Source organism: Chionomys nivalis, chromosome 9 (assembly GCF_950005125.1).
Source record: "Chionomys nivalis chromosome 9, mChiNiv1.1, whole genome shotgun sequence".
Classification (NCBI taxonomy): Eukaryota; Metazoa; Chordata; class Mammalia; order Rodentia; family Cricetidae; genus Chionomys; species Chionomys nivalis.
In genome coordinates, this window is record NC_080094.1 from 1,999,171 (window position 1) to 2,021,965 (window position 22,795).

General features: G+C 48.1%; 1 protein-coding gene across 1 annotated transcript in view; it reads left to right on the top strand.

The window, feature by feature from the left end:
- The window catches only part of Taf4 (TATA-box binding protein associated factor 4), a 65,670-nt gene that overhangs the window by 20,217 nt on the left and 22,658 nt on the right, over positions 1–22,795 (top strand). Inside the window, exons 2-5 of the mRNA XM_057780760.1 lie at positions 17,597–17,757; positions 18,980–19,099; positions 21,696–21,815; positions 22,550–22,672. Coding sequence (XP_057636743.1) covers positions 17,597–17,757; positions 18,980–19,099; positions 21,696–21,815; positions 22,550–22,672 — 524 coding nt within the window. The remainder of the gene's footprint in view (positions 1–17,596; positions 17,758–18,979; positions 19,100–21,695; positions 21,816–22,549; positions 22,673–22,795) is intronic.

A 22,795-nucleotide genomic window follows, 5' to 3' on the forward strand; every position in this document is an offset into this window, starting at 1 on the left:
TCCTGGGACCACAGCTCCTCTACTTGGCCATCTCAGCAAATGGATGTATAATTTTAGTGTGTTGGTCAGGGTTCTCTAGAGGAACAGGACTGATGAAATGAAACAAATGTATATATTTGTTATATATATAATATATATATGAAATATATATTAGAATGGTTTATAGACTGTCTCCCGATGAAAGGCCAAGGATCCATGTCTTTTTCAGTCCATGATGCTGGAAGTCTCAGCAATCCCAGTCTGGTTCTAGAGTCCCAGAGGATTTCTGGAGAGCTGCTAATCTTCTGTGTTGGAATTGTGAAGAAGTAGGTTCTAATACCAGCGAAAGAATGCCCCAGCAACAGGGTAGATGAACTTGCCAGCGAGAGTAAGGGCAAGCGGGCAAAACCAAAAAAGCTTCCTTCTTTCATGTCCTTTTATGTAGGTGCGGCCCAGATTCAAGGTGAGTCTTCTCACCTCAAATGATCAATCGAGAAAATCCCTCACAGGTGTGGCAGCTGCTGGGGGTTTAGTTGATTCCCGATGTGGCCAAGTTGACAACCAAGATTGGCTATCATAGCTAGCTTTCTTCTTTCAGGAATATTCCCTGTAGATCTTTTAGTAGACATGGTCTCTCTTTCTTGGACTGCTACCTGGAGGGGATCATGAGTGTGTGAGGGGTGCACAGTTAGCCATTTTAGAGGCCTTCATGTTTGAGGAGGTCAGAGCTCCTCTCCCAGTTGGGAGGCTGATCAGGCCCGATGGGTGTGTGATGACTGAGGCGTGGGTGTCTTTTCATGCGCTTGACACGTACACATCTTCTGTGAAGTGTTGGTTCAGATCTTTGGCCTCTGTTTTTAAAAATGTGCTTGTTTAATTTAGTAAGAGTTTTTTTTTTTGTTTGTTTGTTTTTTTGTTTTTTTTTTTTTTGGTTTTTTGAGACAGGGTTTCTCTGTGGTTTTGGAGCCTGTCCTGGAACTAGCTCTTGTAGACCAGGCTGGTCTCGAACTCACAGAGATTCGCCTGTCTCTGCCTCCCGAGTGCTGGGATTAAAGGCGTGCGCCACCACTGCCCGGCCTGCGCCACCACCGCCCGGCCAGTAAGAGTTTTTGAGATGTGTTATAAATCAAGTCTTTGGTCAGGTAGAATGGTTGGATTTCATCTGCACGTACTTCACACATGCCTCAGAGTGTATGTTTGCATCCAGCTTACTGATTCTTTGCAAGTTGATTATGTCCTAGGTTCAAATTCAAAGCACAAAGATTTCTTTTGAGTTTTCCTTTAGAATGTCTTCGGTTTTGCTTTCCCAGGATCTGGTTTGAAAGAGTTTTGTTAGGGTTGTAAGGGCGCTGGGTTGCACTTTTTCCATAGTATGTCCACTTCCAGCCCTCAGTGTGGAGAGTGGGCTCCGCCCATTTGATAGTTCATTGCCTACAGAGTGGAATACTTTTTTTTCTTCCCTTGGTTTTTCTAGACAAGGTTTCTTTGTGCAACTGTCCTGGCTGTCCTGGAACTTGCTTTTTACCTCAAACTCAATGAAATCCACCTGTCTTTGCTTCTCAAGTGCTGGGATTAAAGGTGTGTGCCACCACCGCCCGTCTGAGGGGGATCGTCTTTCCAGGACCCTTAGTCTTTGGTGCTCTGCTTTTCCAAAACTATGTGAAGCTATTCTGGTTCTTTGCCCCATGTCAATTCTAGAACTAACTGGTTTCTACAAGTGCATCTTTTGATACATTTCTCAGGGCCCTGTTTCTCCTTTAGATCAGTTTGATAATTGGTATCTTAATATCGAGCCTTCTGATCCATGAGCATGGATCTTGATGTGTACTTACCTCTATCCGTTCAGGTCTTTCAAAGGCCAAACATGGTAGCACATGTCTATAATGGCAGAATTTGGGAGTCAGGAAGGTTTTATGTTTGAGGTTCTCCTGGGCTACATAACACGTTTGAGGTTAACCTGGACTGTATAGTGAGACTCTATTACAAGTAAAAGTAAAACAAATTTCTCTCAGTGTTTTATAGTTTTCAGTGTTTCTTAACACATTTTGTTTAATCTATGTATTCATACTTTATGCAGTGTACACAGTACTTTTTTAAAATGTCAATATCTAGTTTTTTGTTGCTAATACATAGACATATCACGTTTTAAACCACTGGTCTTCTATGCCGTGTCCTTGCAGAAGTCATTCGTTAATTTTTTTATGAAGATTTATTTGTATTTTATATGTATGAGAGTGTTTTGCATGCATGCATGTTTGTACACCACTGTGTGCCTGGTGCCCACTGAGACCAGAAGAGGGCATGGGATCCCTTGGGATAGGAGTTACAGACAGCTGTGAGCTGTCTGCTGCGGCTGCTGGGAATGGAACCCAGGTGCTGCAGCCATCTCTCCAGCCTGTTAATTTCTACAGCTTTGCTTTGTAGTCTTGAGAGTTTTTCTCTATCTCCATCCCATCCATTCCCATTCTCACTAGCACCTTCATCGTAGCCCAGCTGACCACAGGAAGGGACACGATAACATCACTTCTAGGCAGCCTTTGCTCTTAATATTTTGTAGCATCCCTTTGTCATTATTCCTCACGTGCCCCACTTCTAGGCTGTTTTGTCTGCTGTAATTAAAAAAAAAAAAAGATACCGTGGTTGGGTGGGGGTTTATCAGCCACAGAAACTTACCTTTCATTCGTGGACTCTGCAGCTCTAAGACCAGGTTCCAGCAGACAGTGTGTCTGTTGAGGGCCCACTTCCTGGCACACAGAAGGAACCTATGACCTAGTTACCTCCTGATATGTCACCTTGAGAGACAGGCTCTGCCATCATTTCCTTCCTGTTTGTCAAGTGAGAGGTCTTACCTTGACTGGGTGTTTTGTTAATCACAACTTTTCATTTTTAGTCTGCTTTGTGGTGAGTTGTGTTCATTTAATTTTGACTGGCAGACTGTGGTGCACTCTGTCCCAAACCCCACCTGGTCATGATTGCTGACCTCTCAGTCCAGGAGGCTACTAGCTTGTCCTTTTCTGTCTCTCGGTGTCTTTGGCTCTGGCCGTATGAATGGTGTCGGTTGTATCAATCTCTTGCCTGCCTTCTCTCAGCACTACAGTTAGCCAGACTTCTGAGTTCTTCAAATCCAGGGGTGATTCCATTCTCTCGGTCCTAAGCTCAGAAACCCACACCCTCCTGTTTCCTGTTGTTTGTGGGAGTCCTTCTGGGGGTGGCTTGTATCTCCTGCCTGGTTACTTTGTCTTCAGCTTGTGACTGATCCTCTCATTCATTCATTCATTCATTCACTCATGCATTCATTCTCCATCCCTCCTTTACTCCTTTCTTCCATCTTGGCCCTGGTTGGTCTTGAACTCATAATGAAGCTAACCATGACCTTGCACTTCTGATCTTTCTGTCTCATACCTCCCTGGTGCTGTGATTAAGGATGTGGGACACTGTATTGTTTCCCTCATATTTCTTGTTATATTTTTCTGATGAACTGACATTCCTGATTTTGATGTTTTTGAATTTACCTACCTTTCCCCTGTGGTAAACACTTTTTGGAGTTATCTGTAAGTTCTTTCTAACGCTCAGGTCATGGAGATCTTCTGCATTGTCCTGTAAGATTTTAGTTTTTGCTTCTACTTTTGGCCCCAGTCTTATGGAGCTGGAGTCCTGTGTCTGGGCTGGGTCCAGATTGCACGGCCCAGTGTGTACTGTGCTGTCCTGACCACAGCTCCTTTGTGCTCTTCCTCCTGGCTGTGCAGGGTCTGCATCTGGCTCTGGGTTTCCCCTTTACTTGTCAATCCACTCTTCCCTCCCTCCCTCCCTCCCTCCCTCCCTCCCTCCCTCCCTCCCTCCCTCCCTCCCTCCCTCTCTCTCTCTCTCTCTCTCTCTCTCTCTCGACAGATTTCCTTTTAAGCTCTGGCTGTCCTTGTAGATCAGGTTGGCCTTGCACTCACAGAGATCTGCCTGCCTCTCCGCCTCCTGGGATTAAAGGTGTGCACCATCACTGCCTGGCTGTCAGCTTGTTTTCTTCTTTTTGGTTTTTCGAGACAGGGTTTCTCTGTTAGCTTGTTCTTAAGGGGCAAAGTTCTGTATTGACTACATGTTGCCTAGGGTTGGTGTTAGGCCCATTGTTTGCACCTCGCTTGGCCTTTAGAGCTAAGTCCTTAAAGGATTGAACAGTTGGAATTTTGTTGATGAATTGGACAGTTTGGGGGACTAAACCAATTCTCATTGAACAGTGGTGTCAATCTGTCTGGAGTGAGCATGAGCTGTCACTCAATTTAGATCTCATTCAATGTCTTTCAAATAAGTTTTACACTTTCTTCCAAATTAATCTGGCATGTATTGTGCTAGGTTTATTTTGGGGGCACTCTTAGTTCATGGCTTCGACTGTGCCTAGGATGGTCTGTAACTTACTGTTTATGCAGCCCAGGCTGACTTTGAACTCTTGGTAGTCCTTTTGCCTCACCCTCTGAGGGCTGGGGTCACACATTGTTGATTTCCTTTTTTGAGATATATGTGTGTATAAGTGCGCATACCACAAGTATGCATGAGGTCAGAATTTGATACTGGCTGTTCTGTTGTACATTTATTTCACTTGATTTTTGAGACAAAGTCTCTCATAAACCTGGATCTTACAGATTCAGTTAGAATGGTTGGTCAGCAAGCCTCAGGATCCTGTCTCCACTTCCTCGGAGCTGGGATACAGATGCACACTGCCATGACTGGCTCTCCTGCTCAGTTTTCTGTCAGCTTAATACAAGCTAACAGCCATTTAGGAAGAGGGAACCTCAGTGGAGAAGATTCCCCCACAAGATTGGACCTGAGGCTGTGACTTGGTTAGTTGGGGGTGGGGTGAGGGGTGTTGTGCCCCTTTGGTCCCTTGTGTTATTTCCATCCTACCCTTCTGGTGTGCCCTTGGCTTCAGTTTTCTCTGGTTGCTTCTCATCCCTCCTAATAGCCGATTCGTACCAATCCAGCTTGTGGGTCTTCACAAGAGGTCTAAATAATTCTTTTATTCTATGGAGTGGCTGTCCTTCCTGACACAGACAGAGAAGATGTGTTCCATTACAGCGGTTGGCCAGCCACATTGGTTGGGTACAGTGGAGACTTTAGAAGGGTCTGTCTCATGTGTGTGGGTTTCTGATGGTTGATGGAGATTGGCCAGTGAGCATGCAGGGTGGCACAGAGCAGATCTGATGTGTGTGGTGGCACATGGCAGGTACTTTGCGAGTGTGTGAGGCAGCTCACGGCCTGTGTCAGTGTCTGTGCTGCCAGATGATGGGAGAGCCCATGGCTGACTGTAGCCTGAACGATAAAAACCCAGAGACAGATATTGGGGTTCAACCTGAAGATCAGAGAAACAAAGCAGCCAAGCCACTAGAGAGCTCTTACCTCCATGAAATCTTCAGACTGAAAAGAGAGTGAGTTCCTGTCTCATCTCGCCTTATATTCCTCTCTAGTGCTGGGATCAAAGGCGTGCACCACCACCACCTGGCCTGTATGACTGACCTTCAGGCCAGCTTTATTTACTAAAACACAACGAGACCCCACTGCAGCTGTCCTCTCCCCATCATGCTTTGCTGAGGTTTCCAGGCAGTCGGGTTTGGAGAGCTGACATTTGACTGCATGTGGCTTCAAATGCATTTTACTCACACCTGCCTTGTGTCCTTGCCAGTGGTATGGGCACTAGTCTAGTTTAAAGCATTTTTACCACAAGTAGAACGTGGGTCCAACCCCTGGCACTCACTTGGTCTTGGTCTTTTCCTGTGCAGATGGTATTGTCTTTGTCTCTATTGTTCTTGCCGTTGGCACTCAGGTTGTTTTCCCTCTTTCTAACCTCTCTGGGTAGAAGCTACTTTACAAAGCTCAGTATACAGAAGGGCAGAGATACTGTGCCTCCTCATCTAGAAGACCTTTTTGTCTCTAGTGCTGGAGATGTATCCCAGTGTGTTCGCTTTATCTGGAGGCTGTAGCTGGAGATGGTCTGAGACCTCAGAGGGCAGAAGTTGCTGAGCTGAAGTAGCCTAGGGACCTCAGAGGCTGCTACTCGATAGTCCTGCCGTGAGCAGCCCTGTGACTGGTGTGTGAGTGCCATCCACCTGTGTCAGTTTGGATGTTTTCTTTAAGTTGCAAGTAAGACATATCAAGACATGCTAAATCCAAAATGATACAGTGGCTTCTAGAAGGATGGAGAGGAATGGCAGCAGGGACTACTGTAGCTGTTCTTCCTCTGCTGGAGTGGAGAGGGTCTGGGACTTTGCCAGAGCAGCTGGTGTGTACCTCTTGTGTTTCTAAGCCGCAGCAGAGATGGTTCTCGGGTCCTGCTCCTGTGTTGTACACTTGAGTATCCTGGCCAAGTTCTTTGAAGCTTTAATTCTTATTTTTATTCACACACTCCCTGCTTTAGTCAGAAGGCAAAGTGAGTAATACAAACATAATACCAGAAGTTACAGTTAATGAGAAAGTCAGAGGAAAGGGAAATAAGGAGTAAGAAATGCCTCACCTTATGTTCCCCAGCTGCTGTCAGTGTCCAACAAGGACATCCAGAGTGCCCACTGGATGAGCTCTGACTCAGGGAAGAATTAGAGCTGAGATAGATTCTGCAGCAGTCTGCACCCAGCAGGCAGTTGTGAGCATCACGACATGGACACAGGAGATGCTGGAATACTCTTCCACATTCTCAAAGTGGTTAGTTCTGTGGATTCAGACTGCTGAGCACAGACTCCTGGCCAGAAGTGGTGCTGCCTGGGATGAGGGTCCTGTTGCTGTAGACAGAAGTAGAGACGAGGCCTGGCTGGTGAATTAATTACACAAGAAGAAGGAAAGAGCATGATGAAGTCTGATAATTTGGTCAGATCTGGTACCTAGCCAAGGCAAGGCCACTTCCAAGTGAGTTCTGTGTGGGGCTTAGTGGAAGGGAGAACGTGGCTCTTGGTGACTGGGGCTTTCTACATCTGGTATGGATACTGTTATGCTTTTCCCTGGCTTTCAGAAAATTAGTTAGATCACAAAATTAGAGTTGGAGATTCCCTGACACAAGGAGCAGGCCGCGTGGCCGTTGTGCTCATATGACCACCCCAGACACTCGAAGCAGATGGCCATTTGTTCTGCCCAGACACATTGGGTCATTTAGCCCATGTAGTGGAGGAGGAGCTGGGTGGAAGGGAGCACAGACCATAGGTTCCTTGATGGTCCACAGTGATGAGAGGGCAGCCATAGGCTGTGCAGGGTCCGGGTGTAGTTGGGAGGAAGAGTGGGGTGCATACCCCCTAGCATGTTTTTGTTTTGTTTTGGGACAGGGCCTTACTATGTAGCCCTGGCTAACTGTGTAGACCAGGTTTTCTTTGAGCTTGGAATATGTGTCACTATGCCTGTCTTTATTGTTTGCTTTAAGTACTAGCAGGCCATGCAGTGACATGTTGAAGTGGGAGTGGCGGGGCTGCGTCCCGCCACCCGGTTAGCTTTACCCGGAATAATTACACGGAAACTGTATTCTTTTAAACACTGCCTGGCCCATTAGTTCCAGCCTCTTATTGGCTAGCTCTTACATATTGATCTAACCCATTTTTAATATTCTGTGTAGCACCACGAGCTGGCTTACCAGGAAAGATCTTAACCTGTGTCTGTCTGGAGTGAGAGAATCATGGCGACTCACTGACTTGGCTTCTTTCTCCCAGCATTCTGTTCTGTTTACTCTGCCTACCTAATTTTCTGTCCTATTAAAGGGGCCAAGGCAGTTTCTTTATTACTTAACCAATGAAACAACAGATAGAAAGATGACCCACCTCCATCATGTGACAGACACCTTTAACCCCAGCACTTGCTACACACAGGCAGATAGATCTTTGTGAGTTTGAGGCCAGCTTGGTCTACATGTAGTGAGTTCCAGGCCAGCCAGATCTACACAGGGAGACCTTGTCTCAAAAAATAAGTAAGTAAATGAATAAATGATAATCATGTAGTTGCAAGGAGATGTAAACTGTTCAAATGTATAAAGCCAAAGTGTGAATTCTGTGGCCTCCGAAGGTGACCGTCCTGCAAGTGGAAGCCCTGTTATGTTAGGTGGTTTAGAAGTCACTCTACTCATGTCTTAAATGAGATTCAGTGTGCACATATGACTCTTTCCCTTTAGATGGTTCTGTGTGGAGACAGTTACCGGTGTGCACCAGGCAGGAGTCCCTGCTATAAAGAGTTGAGCTGAAGTCACTGGGTCAGAGTATGAGCATGTGCCTACTTCATTTATGTGTGCTCTGTACCCATTCATTGCCAGCAGTGGGTACTAGAAATTAAATGAAGTTTCTGCTAGCATGGTAGGTAAAATTGTCCTCCCTCCCTCCCTCCCTCCCTCCCTCCCTCCCTCCCTCCCTCCCTCCCTCCCTCCCTCCCTCCCTCCCTCCCTCCCTCCCTCCCTCCCTGTTTCTTGAGACAGGGTTTCTTTGTGTAGTCCTGGCTGTCCTATAACTCATTCTGTAGACCAGGCTGACCTCAAACTCACAGAGATCCACCTGCCTCTGCCTCCCCAGTGCTGGGATTAAAGACATGCTCTGCTACCACTCGGTACCATCTCATTTTAATTAACTTTTTCTTGCTTGTTAGTAACACAGAACATCTTGGCTATTTCTCCTTGTGTTGCTTTTGTGGGTCACCTGATACATTTTTGCCAGCTATGATTATCAGCTAGCTTAGTGACGTGGATTATATCTATTTGTTTGGTCCTTGCTGTCCTATAACTCGGTCTGTAGCCCAGGCTGACCTCAAACTCACAGAGATCCTCCTGCCTCTGTCTCCCCAGTGCTGGGATTAAAAGTGTGAGCCACCACCGCCTGGCACATAATGGGTTATTTTGTGTGTACAAACACATTTGCAGATGTGTGTGCGCCTGTCGGTAAATGTTGGGTGTCTTCCTCAGTTACTCTCCACTTTAGTATTTGAGACAAGGTCACATTGAATCTGGAGCCTGCAGATTTGACTAGGTTGGCCGGCCAGTGAGCCCCAGGGATCTGTGTGTGCTTGCATGTGTGCATGCAGATGTGTGTCTGTCTGCTCCGGTGCTGGGGTTGCAGGTGCGTGCTGCTGCCCTGGCCCTTTCACATAGGTGTTAGAGCTCTAACTTGGGTGCTTATACTTAACTTGCATGAAACTTCATTGACTGAGCTATCTTCTAGTTCCCTTAAGTAAGATTTTTGAATAAAAAATTTTATTTTAAAAAATGGTTACTTTGAGCTGGGTGTGGTGGCATATGCTTGTATTCCTGTATACCTGTAATCCTAGCACTGGGGTGGCTGAGGCAGGAAGATCACAAGTTTGAAATCAACTTGACTTACGATGTGAGACTTTTTGGTATTTTGAGACAGGGTTTTTCCTGTGTAGCTTTGGAGCTTGTCCTGGAACTTGCTCTGTAGACCAGGTTGACCTTGAACTCACAAAGATCCACCTGCCAGTGCTGGGATTAAAGGCATGTGCCACCACCTGACTGTGAGACTGTTTTTAAAAAGTCACTGTAAGCATCACTGGAAACTTTGGTCTTGAATGTACATGTTGTGTGAGGAGGGACATCTAGTCATCTGGGTGTACAGTGTGCAAGTTCAGAGAGTGCACAGGCAGACTGCTTACCGTCCACGCTACATTAAGACTCGTTGAGATTTAGGAACTTTTTGGATGAAGAAATGGGTTTTCAGAGTGTTGTGCCTGGGCAGGGTGCAGACTGTTGTTTGTGTGTGGAGGAGCGGGAGTGATGGAGGAGCAGCCTGAGTGAGCTTCAGAGAGCAGAAGTCTCCGGTACTGTCAGATACTGACGGATGTGACCGTTTGTCTCAGCCAGGGTGCTTTTGGCTACTTGGCCTCCTCTAGCCTTGCCTTGCTTAGTTGACCTTCCTGCTTGCAGGCTGGCTTAGGGTTGAGTTTGAAACAACCTTCTTGATTACAAAAGCATTTCTGCCTATTTTAGGTGAGCACTTCCTGAGGAGAGGTTAAGGAAAATCCAGAGTGGATGTTCTGGGTTCAGGAGGTACAAAACCAGCTTCCAGTGAGCCACAGCAGTAGGCTTTTGAATCTGTGTCTACCTACACATTAAAGCAGATCTCAGCATGGATGCTGACGTGAACAGACCTGGAGTGGTATCCTAACTGGCCTGGCACTCTTGGAAGGCTGATGCCGTCTGTCAGCCGTCGTGTTAGTGTCCCCTCTCTCACTAGTGTCTGTTTTGTTTTCAGACAGTATCTTGTTCCATAGCCTTGGCTGGCCTCAGATTCATCATGCCTTTCTGCCTCAGCCTTCCCAGTGCTGGGACTTGAGATGTTCTCTGCTATCGTGTCCCACCCCACTCACGTGTGGGGGTCTCTCCTGGACCCTCATGCTGCCCTTGAGACTCTGACTTCCTGGACTGCCTGCTGTCCACTCGGCTCTACTTTTGCCCCTCACACTTGATGATGGGCGGCTTTACTGTGCCCCAGCCCCAGACCGGCCCTTCTTCCCTCTCTGGCGTCTACTGAAGCTGCCAGCTCTTTGCGGCCCAGGATTGTGCCTCAGTCTTCCTGCTCACCTTTCCCACAGCATAACTGCTGGGTGCCAGGATGAGGACAGGAGGCAGAGCATGGATGAGGGTGGGGACTGGGCGAGCCTGTGGGAAGTGTGCCTGAGATTCAGGGGTTCTAAGGTATCCAGGCTTCTGCTCTGTGTTTCCCCGTGCTCCAGATGAGCTCGTCTCACCCAGGTTTACGTCTTTCTCTACAAATCTTCATTTTATATGGAAAGGAAAGATGATCACTCTTCCCCTAGATCCAACAGCTCCTAACAGTTACAGTGAGCCACTGTTGATCTGTAGCTGATGGGTTTGGTATCTGGGGACACAAGCTTGTGCTTTTGTTAAATATTCTTCAAGATTTACATAAAGTACTTAATGCCTTAGTTTTGAACATGCAGCTGTCTGTTGGGGAGATGTCTTTTTTTTTTTTTTTTTTTTTTTTTTAAATTCTCTCATAGGTTATATCCCAACCTCAATTCCCCTCCTGACTCTCAGCTCAGTCCCCCCCTCCTCCCACCCACTCCTCTTCTATTTCCCTTTAGAAAAGGGCAGGCCTCCCAGGGACATCAACCAAACGTGGCCTATCAAGTTGCTATAAGACTAGACAGCTCTTCTCATATTAAGGCTGGACAAGGCAACCCAGTAGGAGGAATAGGGTCCTAAAAGCTGGTAAAAGTGTCGACCATGAGGAGTCCCACAAGAACATCAAGGCATGCAGCCGTGGCACATGTACAGGGACCTGCAAGATGTGCTAGGGTGAAGGTGGCACAGAGGGTGCCACTGTGGATGTCCTTACCATATGGCCAGTGTGGATGGGAGCTGCGATCTCACGGTCACAGTTTGTAGCCGAGCCCTGCATACTACTTACGTGCATACCCCTGCTTGTGAAAACACACAGATTAATCTCTGAAAGTCATCTCACCAAAGTCTGTTAGCTGTCCAAAGGGAATTTAGGGCTAATGTTTTGAAGGGAACATGTGGGCTTAGGGAACCCTCGTATGGAAACTGGGCCTCAGTGTTGTGGGCCTGTGGGTAGTGACCACTTCAGATGGCCTTACTTAACTCTTCCTGTGGAGCAGCCCCTTGTCTGGGGCTGTAGGTGTGTTGGCGGAGGCTGCTTGTTTGTTCAGACCCAAAATAATTACATAGAAATCTGTATTAATTGCCATACTGTTTGGCCAATAGCTTAAGCATATTTTTAGCTAGCTCTTACATCTTTTTTTTAAATATTTATTTATTTATTTATTTATTTATTTATTTATTTATTTATTATGTATACAGTATTCTGTCTGTCTGTGTCTGCAGGCCAGAAGAGGGCACCAAACCCCATTACAGATGGTTGTGAGCCACCATGTGGTTGCTGGGAATTGAACTCATGACCTTTGGAAGAGCAGGCAATGCTCTTAACCACTGAGCCATCTCTCCAGCCCCTAGCTCTTACATCTTAAATCAGCCTGTCTCTATTAATCTTTGCATAACCATGAGGTCGTGACCTACCAGCAAGGTTCCAGCATCTATCTCCTCTGACGGCTACATGGAATCTCACTGATTCCGCCTTCTTTCTCCCAGCATTCAGTTTAGAGTCCCCTCCTCCCCAGCTCTGTTCTGCCCTGTCATAGGCTGAAGTAGCTTTTTTATTCAGTAACCAATAAAAGCAACACATATACGGAAGGACTTCCTACCTCAGACTTGAGGGAGAGCCCCAGCTGTAGTCATTGAATAGTATGCTGGGGAGAGCTGAGAGTGACCTGCCCACCAACCCCTGGCCAGTTTTGTGGCTTAGAAGATACAGAAAGACACAGTACATGAACAGTTCCTGAAGGGCCACTCCCAAGTAGGAGTGTAGAAGGTGCTTCTTTCTCCCCAGCACACTCACACTCACTCACTCAGACACTAACTCACACGCACACTCTCATGCACGCACACACACACACAGCCACAGAGAAGCGGTAGCTCAGTGTCATCACCCCTCCCCCTTTCCCCTTTTTGAATCAGGGTCCCATGTACATGGGGCTGGCCTCTAACTTGCTATGTAGCTGAGTGGCTTAAACTTCTGATCTCCTGCCCTCCTCCTGTGTGCTGGGATTGCAGGTTATGTGGTGTTGATGCTGGGGCATGAAACCCAGAGCATCATACCTGTTAGGTACATTCTTCCCTGCAGCCCAGCTCAGGCTTTTTAGATGTTTGTAAAGATGGTATTGATGATTTTGTGTGTGTGTGTGTGTGTGTGTGTGTGTGTGAGACAGGGGTGGGGGAACCAATGCAAGAACAATTTACAGTCGACTATATTTATCCTGCTCTGAAAAGAGATAAATGAGACGTATCCAGTGGTTAGGGTTTGTGGCGAGAAGGAGGAGAAATACAGATGAACAGAAGCTTACTAATTTTGGGCAGTAAAGGCTTCTGTAGGTTCTAGTTCCTGTCCCCATGGAGCTGATTTGGAGGAGGGCAGGCATTAGCTAGTATCTGTGAGGAACTGTCTGACAGAGCCTGCTGCTGCTGTGTGGGAAAACTGGTCTGCTCGGCAGCTAGAAGGGACTGAAGAGGTTCTGTGTCTGCAACTTTTGGGCATATGAGTGAGAGTACAGAGACTGTTGCTGATGCTTGGGGGCTGCCAATGGGAAGGGAGGCAGGCATAGGGCCATTTCAGCTCTCAGCAACTGGAGCTCAGTCTTGCGGTGGGAGGGAGGTGTTGGAGACCTGCTCCCGACTCAGGTGACAGGTAGTTACAACTCAGGCAGGTGTGGAAGCTGGAGTGGAGGCCGGCAGGTGGTGTGACAGTGGGGTGTGGGGAGGACGGTCAAAGGAACTTGAGTAGTCTGGAAATTGGGGAGCTGCAGATCTGCACTGGGTAAGCTGGGATGAGTGTGTAGTTTCAGTGGGAAGTGAGGGCTGGGGAGAGTTCTCCAGGAGTGGGCAGAGTAGGAGTGGGGTTACCAGGACAAGAGCTGCTGGAGAGGTGGCATGTCCCCTGAGCGACAGCTGAGGCAGCTGCAGTGTTTTCTTGTGGGGTTCTGACACATACTGTGAAGCACAAAGAGGGATTCCTCTCCACTCGCGCTTCCAGGTTTGCACATGGACAGTGACATCTACACTGGCCACCAGATTCTTTACCCTGAGAGGGGAAAGAGGACCTGTGAGCTCTGGCTTGTCTGCAAACTGATGGATAAGAAAGCATCAGTAAAAGCCTTGTCAGTGAACTTCACAGTTACTTGCTCTATGGTGAACCCGGCACATCAGCAGAATGGGACTTGGCGGTGGGGGGGGGGGGGGGGCGTGAGTGGGCAGACTGCATTAACTGCCTGTCAGTTGTCAGGCGATTCCAGAACCAGTGCCCAGGGAGCGTGCAGGCTGGAAAGACATAGAGGTCTGGCTTGGCTTCTCCAGGACTTTGTGTGTGGGCTGCCGGGGTCAGCAGATGCCTACAGTGGTAACTGCAGCCAACTTGCTGGGCTCTTGTTTCCAGCTTTCTGAAGGGAAGAGAGGCACATGCAGGACACAGTGTTTTCTTGGGAGCTTTGTGGTTCAAGCAGGGCCCCTCTAAGGTCACATCCTATATGACTTAGTCTTAGGCTTGACTACACTTCCTCCTGTGGCATTTCTGGGGTCTCTGTCCATCAGAGGACTCTAGTGCCATTTTGCACTTTCCCTTGCAGTCCGATGCTGAGGTTCTGAGCATCCTCCCTGGACTGCTTACTGTCTGCGATGTTATTTAAAGAAGCATGGCTGGTATAGTCCCCTATTCTGTCTCTAGCAGGCTCAGCTTCCAGTTACCATGTGTAAGGGCAGCATGAGGTTACTCAGGGCCAGTTTGTTTGTGTTATGGTGACTGGATATGCTAATCAGGACTGCACCTTGTCGTTAGGCCTTAGCTGGTTCTTACTTCATGTGCATGCATGCCTGTGTATGCGTGAGTACTTGCTTGCTTGTGCCTAGGTCTTTATGGAGGTGCAGCGGACACACAACCTCTCATCATATCTCGGTGCAGTTTGCTCATCTTCACCAGTGAGGATAGTGAGCCTCCTACCACGCGAACACTTCTGCTCTTCCTCCATTCTCCAGCCTTTACTTGTTTGTCTTCTTTCTGTCACTTGGAGTTGGGTCTGGAACACAGAAGTATATAGTGTGGACCTTTTCCTGGCCACTTTGATTCAGTGTTGTCATTTGAGGGTCACTTGTGTTGTATCTGTAGCTCATTTCTTTATCTCTGAATACTTTCCCATTATGTAGGTTTTAGAGGTTGTCTCTCTATTGGCGTTTGCTATTCCCAGTTTTGGGCTGTCAGAAATACGACTGCTTCAGTTAGCTCAGGTCCAAGTGTCTCTAAGGTAGACTGGAGTGGAGGGCTGCACCTCATCATGGGGCGTGCCATTTCCCAAGAGTGTAGGATGGTGTTCGGGGTCCACCTCCTGCTTCTGGGAGTTCTCTGCCCACATCACCAGTTCACCTGTAGTAGTGGGTGTGGAGAGTTCCACATTGTGGGTTTAGTTTGCACTTCCCATGCTGTCCTATGACACTGAGCTAATTTGTTGTTATGGGCTGTATGTCTTTCATCTCTGGGAGGTGTCTGCAGGGATCTGTTGCCTACTTGTAACTTTCTTTCTGAGATGTGGGAGGGCAGTAACTGTGTGTGTGTGTGTTTTATGTCAGTCAGCCCTCTGTCTGTGTTCCCTGGATTGGTGACCAGCATTTCCTTTTAGCTTCTGGAGAAGAGTGGCACCTTGAGGTTGTTGGGGTTTGTGAGTTGCCCACATAAATGATTTCTAGAATACAGTGTTCTTTTCTCTCCTGGAGCGCTAGTCTTGTGTAGAGAGGGCGAATCCAAGTCTTTTGCCTGTGCTTGTCATGTTGTCCTTGCTCACTAGGTTTCTGTCCATCTGTTTTGGCCTGTGTCTATTCTCTAGGCTACTGTGTGGTCTCTGAGGATTTCTGAGGCATTTTGTAGGTCTCCCTCGGTTGGGTAAAAACCCACGTTCATGTCCTAGTGTCATTGCATTTCTTCAGAACATACATGTTTGAGATAGAGCATCTGAAATGCTTTCCTTCCTCTTGCAGTGATGTGGCTGGGTATTGCCTTCCAGGTGGCAGGTGGCAGGCCCGTTGTCTGCTATGAGCCCCCAGATGTGCCGGCATTATGTGAGTTCTGGGCTTCCTTTCCTGAAGTGATCAGTGGTGTCCTGTGTGGTCTAGAGGGCACTGTCTCACTTTCTTATTGACATGGCAGAGTTCTGCTGCCAGTGCCAGGGACCCTGCCCAGGACATGCCATCTTGTATGGTTGCTTTCCTTTTCTCTCATTTCTTGTTGGCGCATCTGAAACGACCTCCTTAATGTTGCACCCTTTCTCCCACATCTCTGCTCTTCCTTTTTGCAGTGTCTTCTGTACGATGTGGGCGCCCTCGTCTGGCCGTCCTGTGTGCTTTGGAGGTGCAGGTGGCACTGAAGGGCACCCTAATGCATTCTTACTGCTGTTAGCAGATGTTTTCTAAGGAGGTGGTACCTGTACATCTGTCTCTTTAGGTTTGTCCCAGTTGTCTAGGATTATTGTTGTCACCTGTTCTTTGCATAGTGACATTGAAAAACCTCCTCACTGAGAATGGCTGGAGGAACTGGGTAATGTTAGCTTTAATGAGAAGTTTAGTCAGAGATCAGGGATGGAGCCAAGGCAGGGCCTGTGAGCCGCCATGGGCTGGCTGGGGCTCCACTGTGTCTGTAGTGGGTATTCATAGTCAGAGGAGCTTCAAAGCTTGAAGGCAGGCTGGCTTTGAGATCCTCAAGACCAGAAGACCCCATTAACCAAGGGAACAGTAGGGAAGACGTGCTTCTTGCAGAAGTCCACAGAGGGTCTGTGCTCCACCAGTTGGACTGGACCGTACTCTGTAGTGACTGGGGATGTGTGACAGTGGCCACAGGATAGTCAGACAGAACCTCCGAGACACCTGCCTGTACCTTGTTAGGTCCATAGGGAAACACTGGCCACCAGTGTGCTCTTGTGGTTGTGTGAGGTGTTCTGGAGGGACATTCAATTCTTTAATCCCAGCAACAGAACTTTGGGATTAAGAATTTACTGAGTTCGTCGGGTGGTGGTGGAGCACACCTTTTTTAATCCCAGCACCCAAGAGGCAGAGACAGGCAGGTTTCTGTGAGTTTGAGGCCAGCCTGACCCACAAAACGAGTTCCAGAACAATCAAAGCTACGCAGAGAAACCCTGTCTCAAAAAACAACATTTTTTTTTTTTAACTGAGTTTAAAGAGGCCTTGCTGCTGTTTCTGATATACTCAGAGCTTGAAAGCATCAGAAACTTCCTGTATGATTGCTTTGACGTATTCCTCACAGAGGAAAGTCCAGGGTTCGCTGGGTGTGTAGCTTACAGGAGGTTCTAGTCTCAATACCCTCTCACTCCCGCATCCCTGTCTCCCGTGAGTGTGTCACTTTGGAACTGTGTCCTGCTGGGCTGGGCTGAGGGCGTCTGTAACTCTGATGTGGACGTTAAATTTAAGACAGGTGTGTTACTGTTGCTTCTATAACTTAGGGTATAAATTGGTTGCTCACCAAAATTAGTCAAGCTTGACTGGTAGAATTTGCTTTCCCAGAGTTTCAAGAACTTTGATGGATGAGAGACTGTTCTGTACCTGTTGTTGTGAACAGTGCCTGGTCACCTGGGAGAAAGCACAGCCCCTATGTCTGACCAGAGTAGTATTCCTGTGAAGAATATAGGACCACACTTTTGTGTAGTTTGGGCATTCTGGGGCATCAGTCTGGAGAGACTTGGCCTATGGTGACCTGCGCTCAGAGGCAGGGCTCCAGCACTGTGAGCACACAGTGTGTGGAGAAGTGTGAAGGACATGGACTCAAGGGTGTGGGAAGCCTGCACTGGGGGGTGCCTGCCACTTTGTGAGTGTAGACAGGGCACCATATTAGGTTCCCACATCTGAGGAAACTGCAGGGCACACATTGGGTCTGAAGCTGTGGCCACTGAACTTGGCTTCACCACTTAGGTTCCTTGTGAAAGGGATGCACCTGGTCTTAGTGTGTTTGTACAGCCCCTGCCTTCCTGTGCTGGAGAAAGGAGCACTTCCTGATGCCAAGTCTCATTTGTCCCCCAGGAATGGTCCTCGTGCGGAGTGAGAATGGGCAGTTGTTAATGATCCCTCAGCAGGCCCTGGCCCAGATGCAGGCCCATGCCCAGGCCCAACCTCAGAGCACCATGGCACCCCGTCCTGCAACCCCCACAGGTGCTCCACCTGTCCAGATCTCCACCGTGCAGGTGAGTGCGTGCACAATGAGTAGGTTAGTGTGGGGTGGTCCCAGCTCAGCCTGGCTCTCACCCGTTCCCTTCCCTGCACACTGGGAGTATCGCAAGAGTGAAGGTGTGTCTTGTGTGAGTGGACATTGAGGCATGCAAGTGTTTTCAGATCAGGCTGGGTATAGGACGGCTCTGGTCTCCCGTTTCCCTAGCTGAGTCCATACGCTCTCGCTCTTGTGGTCAGTGCTCAGCTTGCTGACTGAGTTGGGTCACAGTAGATAGACACTTGGGTCCGCTGCCTTGGCAGAGCCCTGACCTTTCTCTTGCCACCAGTGGGTTCACCTCTCTGTGTCGATGTCTTCCTCTGTAAGTGCAGATGTGGTAGGTCATGGACTGTCGGGAAGAACCAAGAGCGAGTAGTGGAGCTGAGCGAAGGCCACACAGGGTACTCCACTCTTAAGCCTTGAGGTCCTAGATTTTGATGCCAATCTGTGCTGTGCTGTCTGTGCAGTGCCCCCGCCTCCACAGCACTGCAACCCTTTGGGGTCTGTGCCAGCACACTGTTGTATGCTTTTCGTAGCCCTGCCTTTGTTTAGTGCCTCCCCTAGATTGGCAGCTAAAGAGATGGTGCGAGTAATTCTGATCACTCTGAACTCCTCTAGGACTGTCCTGTCCTGTAGATGGTGTATGTGCCGAGGTAGGCAGAGCTCCCCGTGGAACTAGCATAGAGACCTCTTTTGAGGTCTGTGGTGTTTGTTTCCTGAGTAGGGAGTGTGTGATCTGTGAGGAAGGTTCTCTGGCAGTTTGCTGGCCTTCGCCATCTCACCTTTGCATCTTCTGTGCCATCTCAGGACTTCAGGTGTCCCCATCCCAGTCGACCCCCGCCTTCCCCTTTTCAGCCGTGGCATCTCTTCACGGTCAGAGTGTGCCAGTGTCACTTTAAGAGCAGTGCCACCACTGGGTTTCCCGGTGTCTGCTTTAAAAGACGGCATTTTGTAGACTTTGCTAAAAAGGTCTGTTTTTAGGACTTTCTGTGAGGTTTCTGGTCATACATTTTTTTCTTTGGCTTAAAAGTTTTGAGCTTAGGATGACTTCTTTGTGGGTAAGTAGTAAGCTGTGGATTACTTGAGTGCACTAGTGTGTATTTAGGAGTTTGTGCGTGTGCTTGTGCACATGTGTGTGCATATATGTATGTGTTTCTTACTGTAGCTCATTTTAGATGACTCCTAATTTTTTTTTCCAGGCTCCAGGAACATCTATTATCGCACGGCAGGTGACCCCAACTACCATAATTAAGCAAGTGTCTCAGGCCCAGACGACGGTACAGCCCACTACAACCCTACAGCGATCTCCTGGGGTACAGGTAAGGGAATACAGCTTGGTGCATCAGTAGGGCTGCCTGACTGGCAGAGCGTGCTTTTGCTTTGATGCAGGACCACTTCAGGACTTTTTATATTGGGTACCATGTTGAATTTGAGGATGTAGGTGCTCAGTGGAGAAAGTTTTTCTTTTTCTTCTGTGTTCAAATGCAGCCTACATTCTTTTCCTTAAAAAAAAAAAAAGCAACATTCAAAAGCTTGTTATAAGGTGTAATTAGGAGAGTCACCTCATTAATATTTGACTCAGGGCATCTTTGAGGAAGTAAAGTGTGTGGTGAGAAGAGTTTATGTCTGTGATGTGTGGCCCATTACATGCGTATGGATAGTGCTGGTGCTGTATGCAGGTCTTCTCACCTTCCTGTGGCATATTTGTAGGTGAGCTGTGTGCATGTGTGTTCGCCCTAGTTTTGCTTTCCTAGCAGGGGATAGACCACACCAGCTTCACACGGCTTCCAGACCACACTGCCCCCCTGTGGCCTGTTGCTGTGATGACAGCACAACCCTACGAATGTCCATCTTTCACTTCCTTCTCCGTTTTGGAGCTAAGGTATCAGGAGGTAACTCTATTTGGTTTGGGACTTGCTATGTTTACCACACTGGCGACACACTTGGAATGCTCTTCTTGACTCTGCCTACTGAATGCTAGTTAGGAGTTGTTTGTAAAATAATGTCCTAGGTGGTGGTAGGGGAGAGTGTCCCGCAGATACTGGTCATAACCTGATACAGGTTGATGCTTCTGAGATGCAGCTTCTAGCCTATAGAGCCAAGGGGAGGAACTGACATTCCAGGGGCTCCTCCATTGTAGAGGTTAAAACAGATATTAAGAGTTGGGGAAGGGGCTGGTCAGGGAGGACATACCTGATCAGAGAAGATATAACATGATTGAAGATTGAAGAGATGTACCTGGCTATGGAAGACATTCCTAGTCAGAGAAGACAGATCAGAGAGATACTTGGCCTTGGAAGACATCCTTGACTGGGGAGGCAAATTTAGATAGGGAAGCCCTCTCTTGTGGGAAGCAGAGCCTGAAGGGCTCCTGTGTTGAGTTTGTGAGCAGTCATCCCATGTAGGGCTCTGGGCTCTGCCATGAAGCGCTTGTCACACTGTGATGTGCCTAAGTGATGTGCCCACTTGGATGTGATGTTAGTTGCCATGTTCCTGCCTAAGCTCATTTTTCTTGGAACTCTGCTCCATTTTCTTTGGTAGCTGTGGGGAGTAAGAATAGCTTGGAGAATAGTTCTGTCCCGGGTTGTGGTAAGCAGCAGAGACATCTATCTGTGTGTTTCAGGAGCTGGAATCTAGGAGACCTGGGGTTTTCTGGGAGAAACTGCTAGTGCTGTCTGCTTCTGATCACAGTGTCCCCTTTTTTGATGAGGAAGGGGCTCTAGAAGGCAGTGAAGCTCATGGTGAGCTGTGTCATGTTCAGTGAGAGCAGGTGCCTTGAAGTAGGTAGGTGGGGTCTGCAGTCTGATGAGGTCCGTATCCCTGGGTCCTAGCAGTCAGGTAGGAAATACATTTTAAAGTGAAAACATTGGTAAGAAGGATCCCTGGTGTTCTGGCTGCTCCTGGCTTGTTGAGTCAGCTTCTTGGTTTGTTCCTGACCCTTATCTTCACATGACATTTTATTGGTGGTTTTCAGTCACAAGGGCAATGCATGGTTATGGCATGGAGACACTTATCACCCTGAATCCGTTGCCAGATATAGGGTAACTTGGGGGAGGGTGTAGGAGACAGGGAGTGGAGTCATGCTGGTGCACCTGTGGCTGGAGTACTCGAAGGACTTTCTCTGGTCTAAGGGAGCTGAGGCCTTGCCTTACGCTGCTGCAGAGCTATCCTTGGGTGGCTGTGGGATGCTCACTGCTCTCTGCCTTTAGATGTGGGGTGGGGATGGGACATGGTTAAAAACCTGCAGTGAGGAAATGTGGGCAGCCAAATTTATAAATTGGAGAGGCACTAATTTAAAAACTGGTAAATATTTCACCATGATTGCTCAAGAAAAGCAGAACTATCAGGAGTGGGACTAAGGGTCAGCTATTTGGAGTGTCTGAATCATTTGAAGTCTAGATGCCCATTTGTGTTGCAGATGTTCTTAGGCTTGGCCAGACAGCGCCTTTAGTCAGTGTGGCCACACCAGCAGCTCAGCTCTTGTGTCTCAACTTGCTGTGCTTTTGGCAAGACTTCCTTTTGGAATGCACAGGATGTTAACCAGGGAATTGTGGGGAGTGAGACCCTTCATCTCTGGGTCTCGTGTAGACCCTGTGGGGGTGCTTTGCCAGAAGGTCACAGCTACCTGTTACAGGGCTCTGCACAGATAAAAGCGGTCTGAGGAGTAGCTTCTGAGAGGAGGTCGTTGCTGTGACAGCTCTCAGACTCTGATTCTCAGTGATGGGCTCAAGCCTCAGGTTTAATACAGATGCAAATACACCTTCCCGTCATCATCACTGTGGTCCTCAGTTGTGGGTCTGTCATGGGTGCCCTTCTACCTCACATAGCTGCAGGAAGTGTGGACACTTAGCCGTTTGGGCTCCCTACTTCCCTAGAAGCTGTGATGAATTTCCCTTGTGCTCTGAACTCTTCTAGCCTCAGCTGGTTCTGGGTGGTTCTGCACAGACAGCCTCGCTTGGAACGGCCACAGCTGTTCAGACAGGGACACCTCAACGAACAGTCCCTGGGGCCAGCACCGCCTCCACAGCTGCCACGGTAAGAACTTCCTTCAGGACCCCTAGTGGCTAAAACCAGCCCATCGGTACTAGTGGGGAAAATCAGCCCATTGGTACTAGTGGGGAAAACCAGCCCATTGGTACTAGTGGGGAATGGAACTGGTGCACAAAGGAGCTGGAGAATGCTGCAGAGCTCACAAGCCAACTGACAGTACTGGTGGCATAGAGGGGACCTGTGTAAGTCCTTTATGGGGTGACCCGAGGGACCCTGAGTATCTTGCTTGGGATCTGGGACCCCACAGATGCCCGTGGAAGCCACACATGTAGCTGCTGAACACTTGTGGTCTGGGCATCAGTGTGTCTGTCTGCTTTTACTCCACAGCTTTTCCTTTATGAACCTGGTGCTTTGGACAAGTCGGGGTCATACTTTGGAACTTCTTTTTGTGTTCTTTGACAAGTACTTTTAGCCATTTCCAGGAGCTGCTTGGGACTTAGTCTGTCATGCACATTGGGCAGCAGCCTCTGCTCCTGAAACAATGGCTTAGTCTTGGCAGATGCATCCTTTCCTAGAAGGGGGTTTCTGGGTTGAAAGATGCAGGCTTGGTGGCCCTTAGTATAGCTGATTGCCCTTCTGAGAAGCTTCTAGCTTGTACAAGAGGTAACATGCTTCTTGAGAGAGGTTTAAATGCTAAGTTTACGTGTCTTTCAGACCAGTACACCTTTCACTGCAGTGATGAGATCTCCTGTAACTTATACCTTTTCATTTTAATACAGGAAACTATGGAAAATGTGAAGAAATGTAAAAGTTTTCTATCAACATTAATAAAACTGGCTTCTTCTGGTAAACAGTCCACGGAGACGGCCGCAAATGTGAAAGAATTAGTACAAAACTTGCTGGTAAGAAGCTCAGGTGAAACTCTCTGCCTTAGAGCTTGGCATGTGACCTGCAGCCCATGCTCGGCCAGCCAGGTTGACCTGGGTGGGCAGATGAGAGCTTGTGGAAGATCCTGGAGAAGAAGA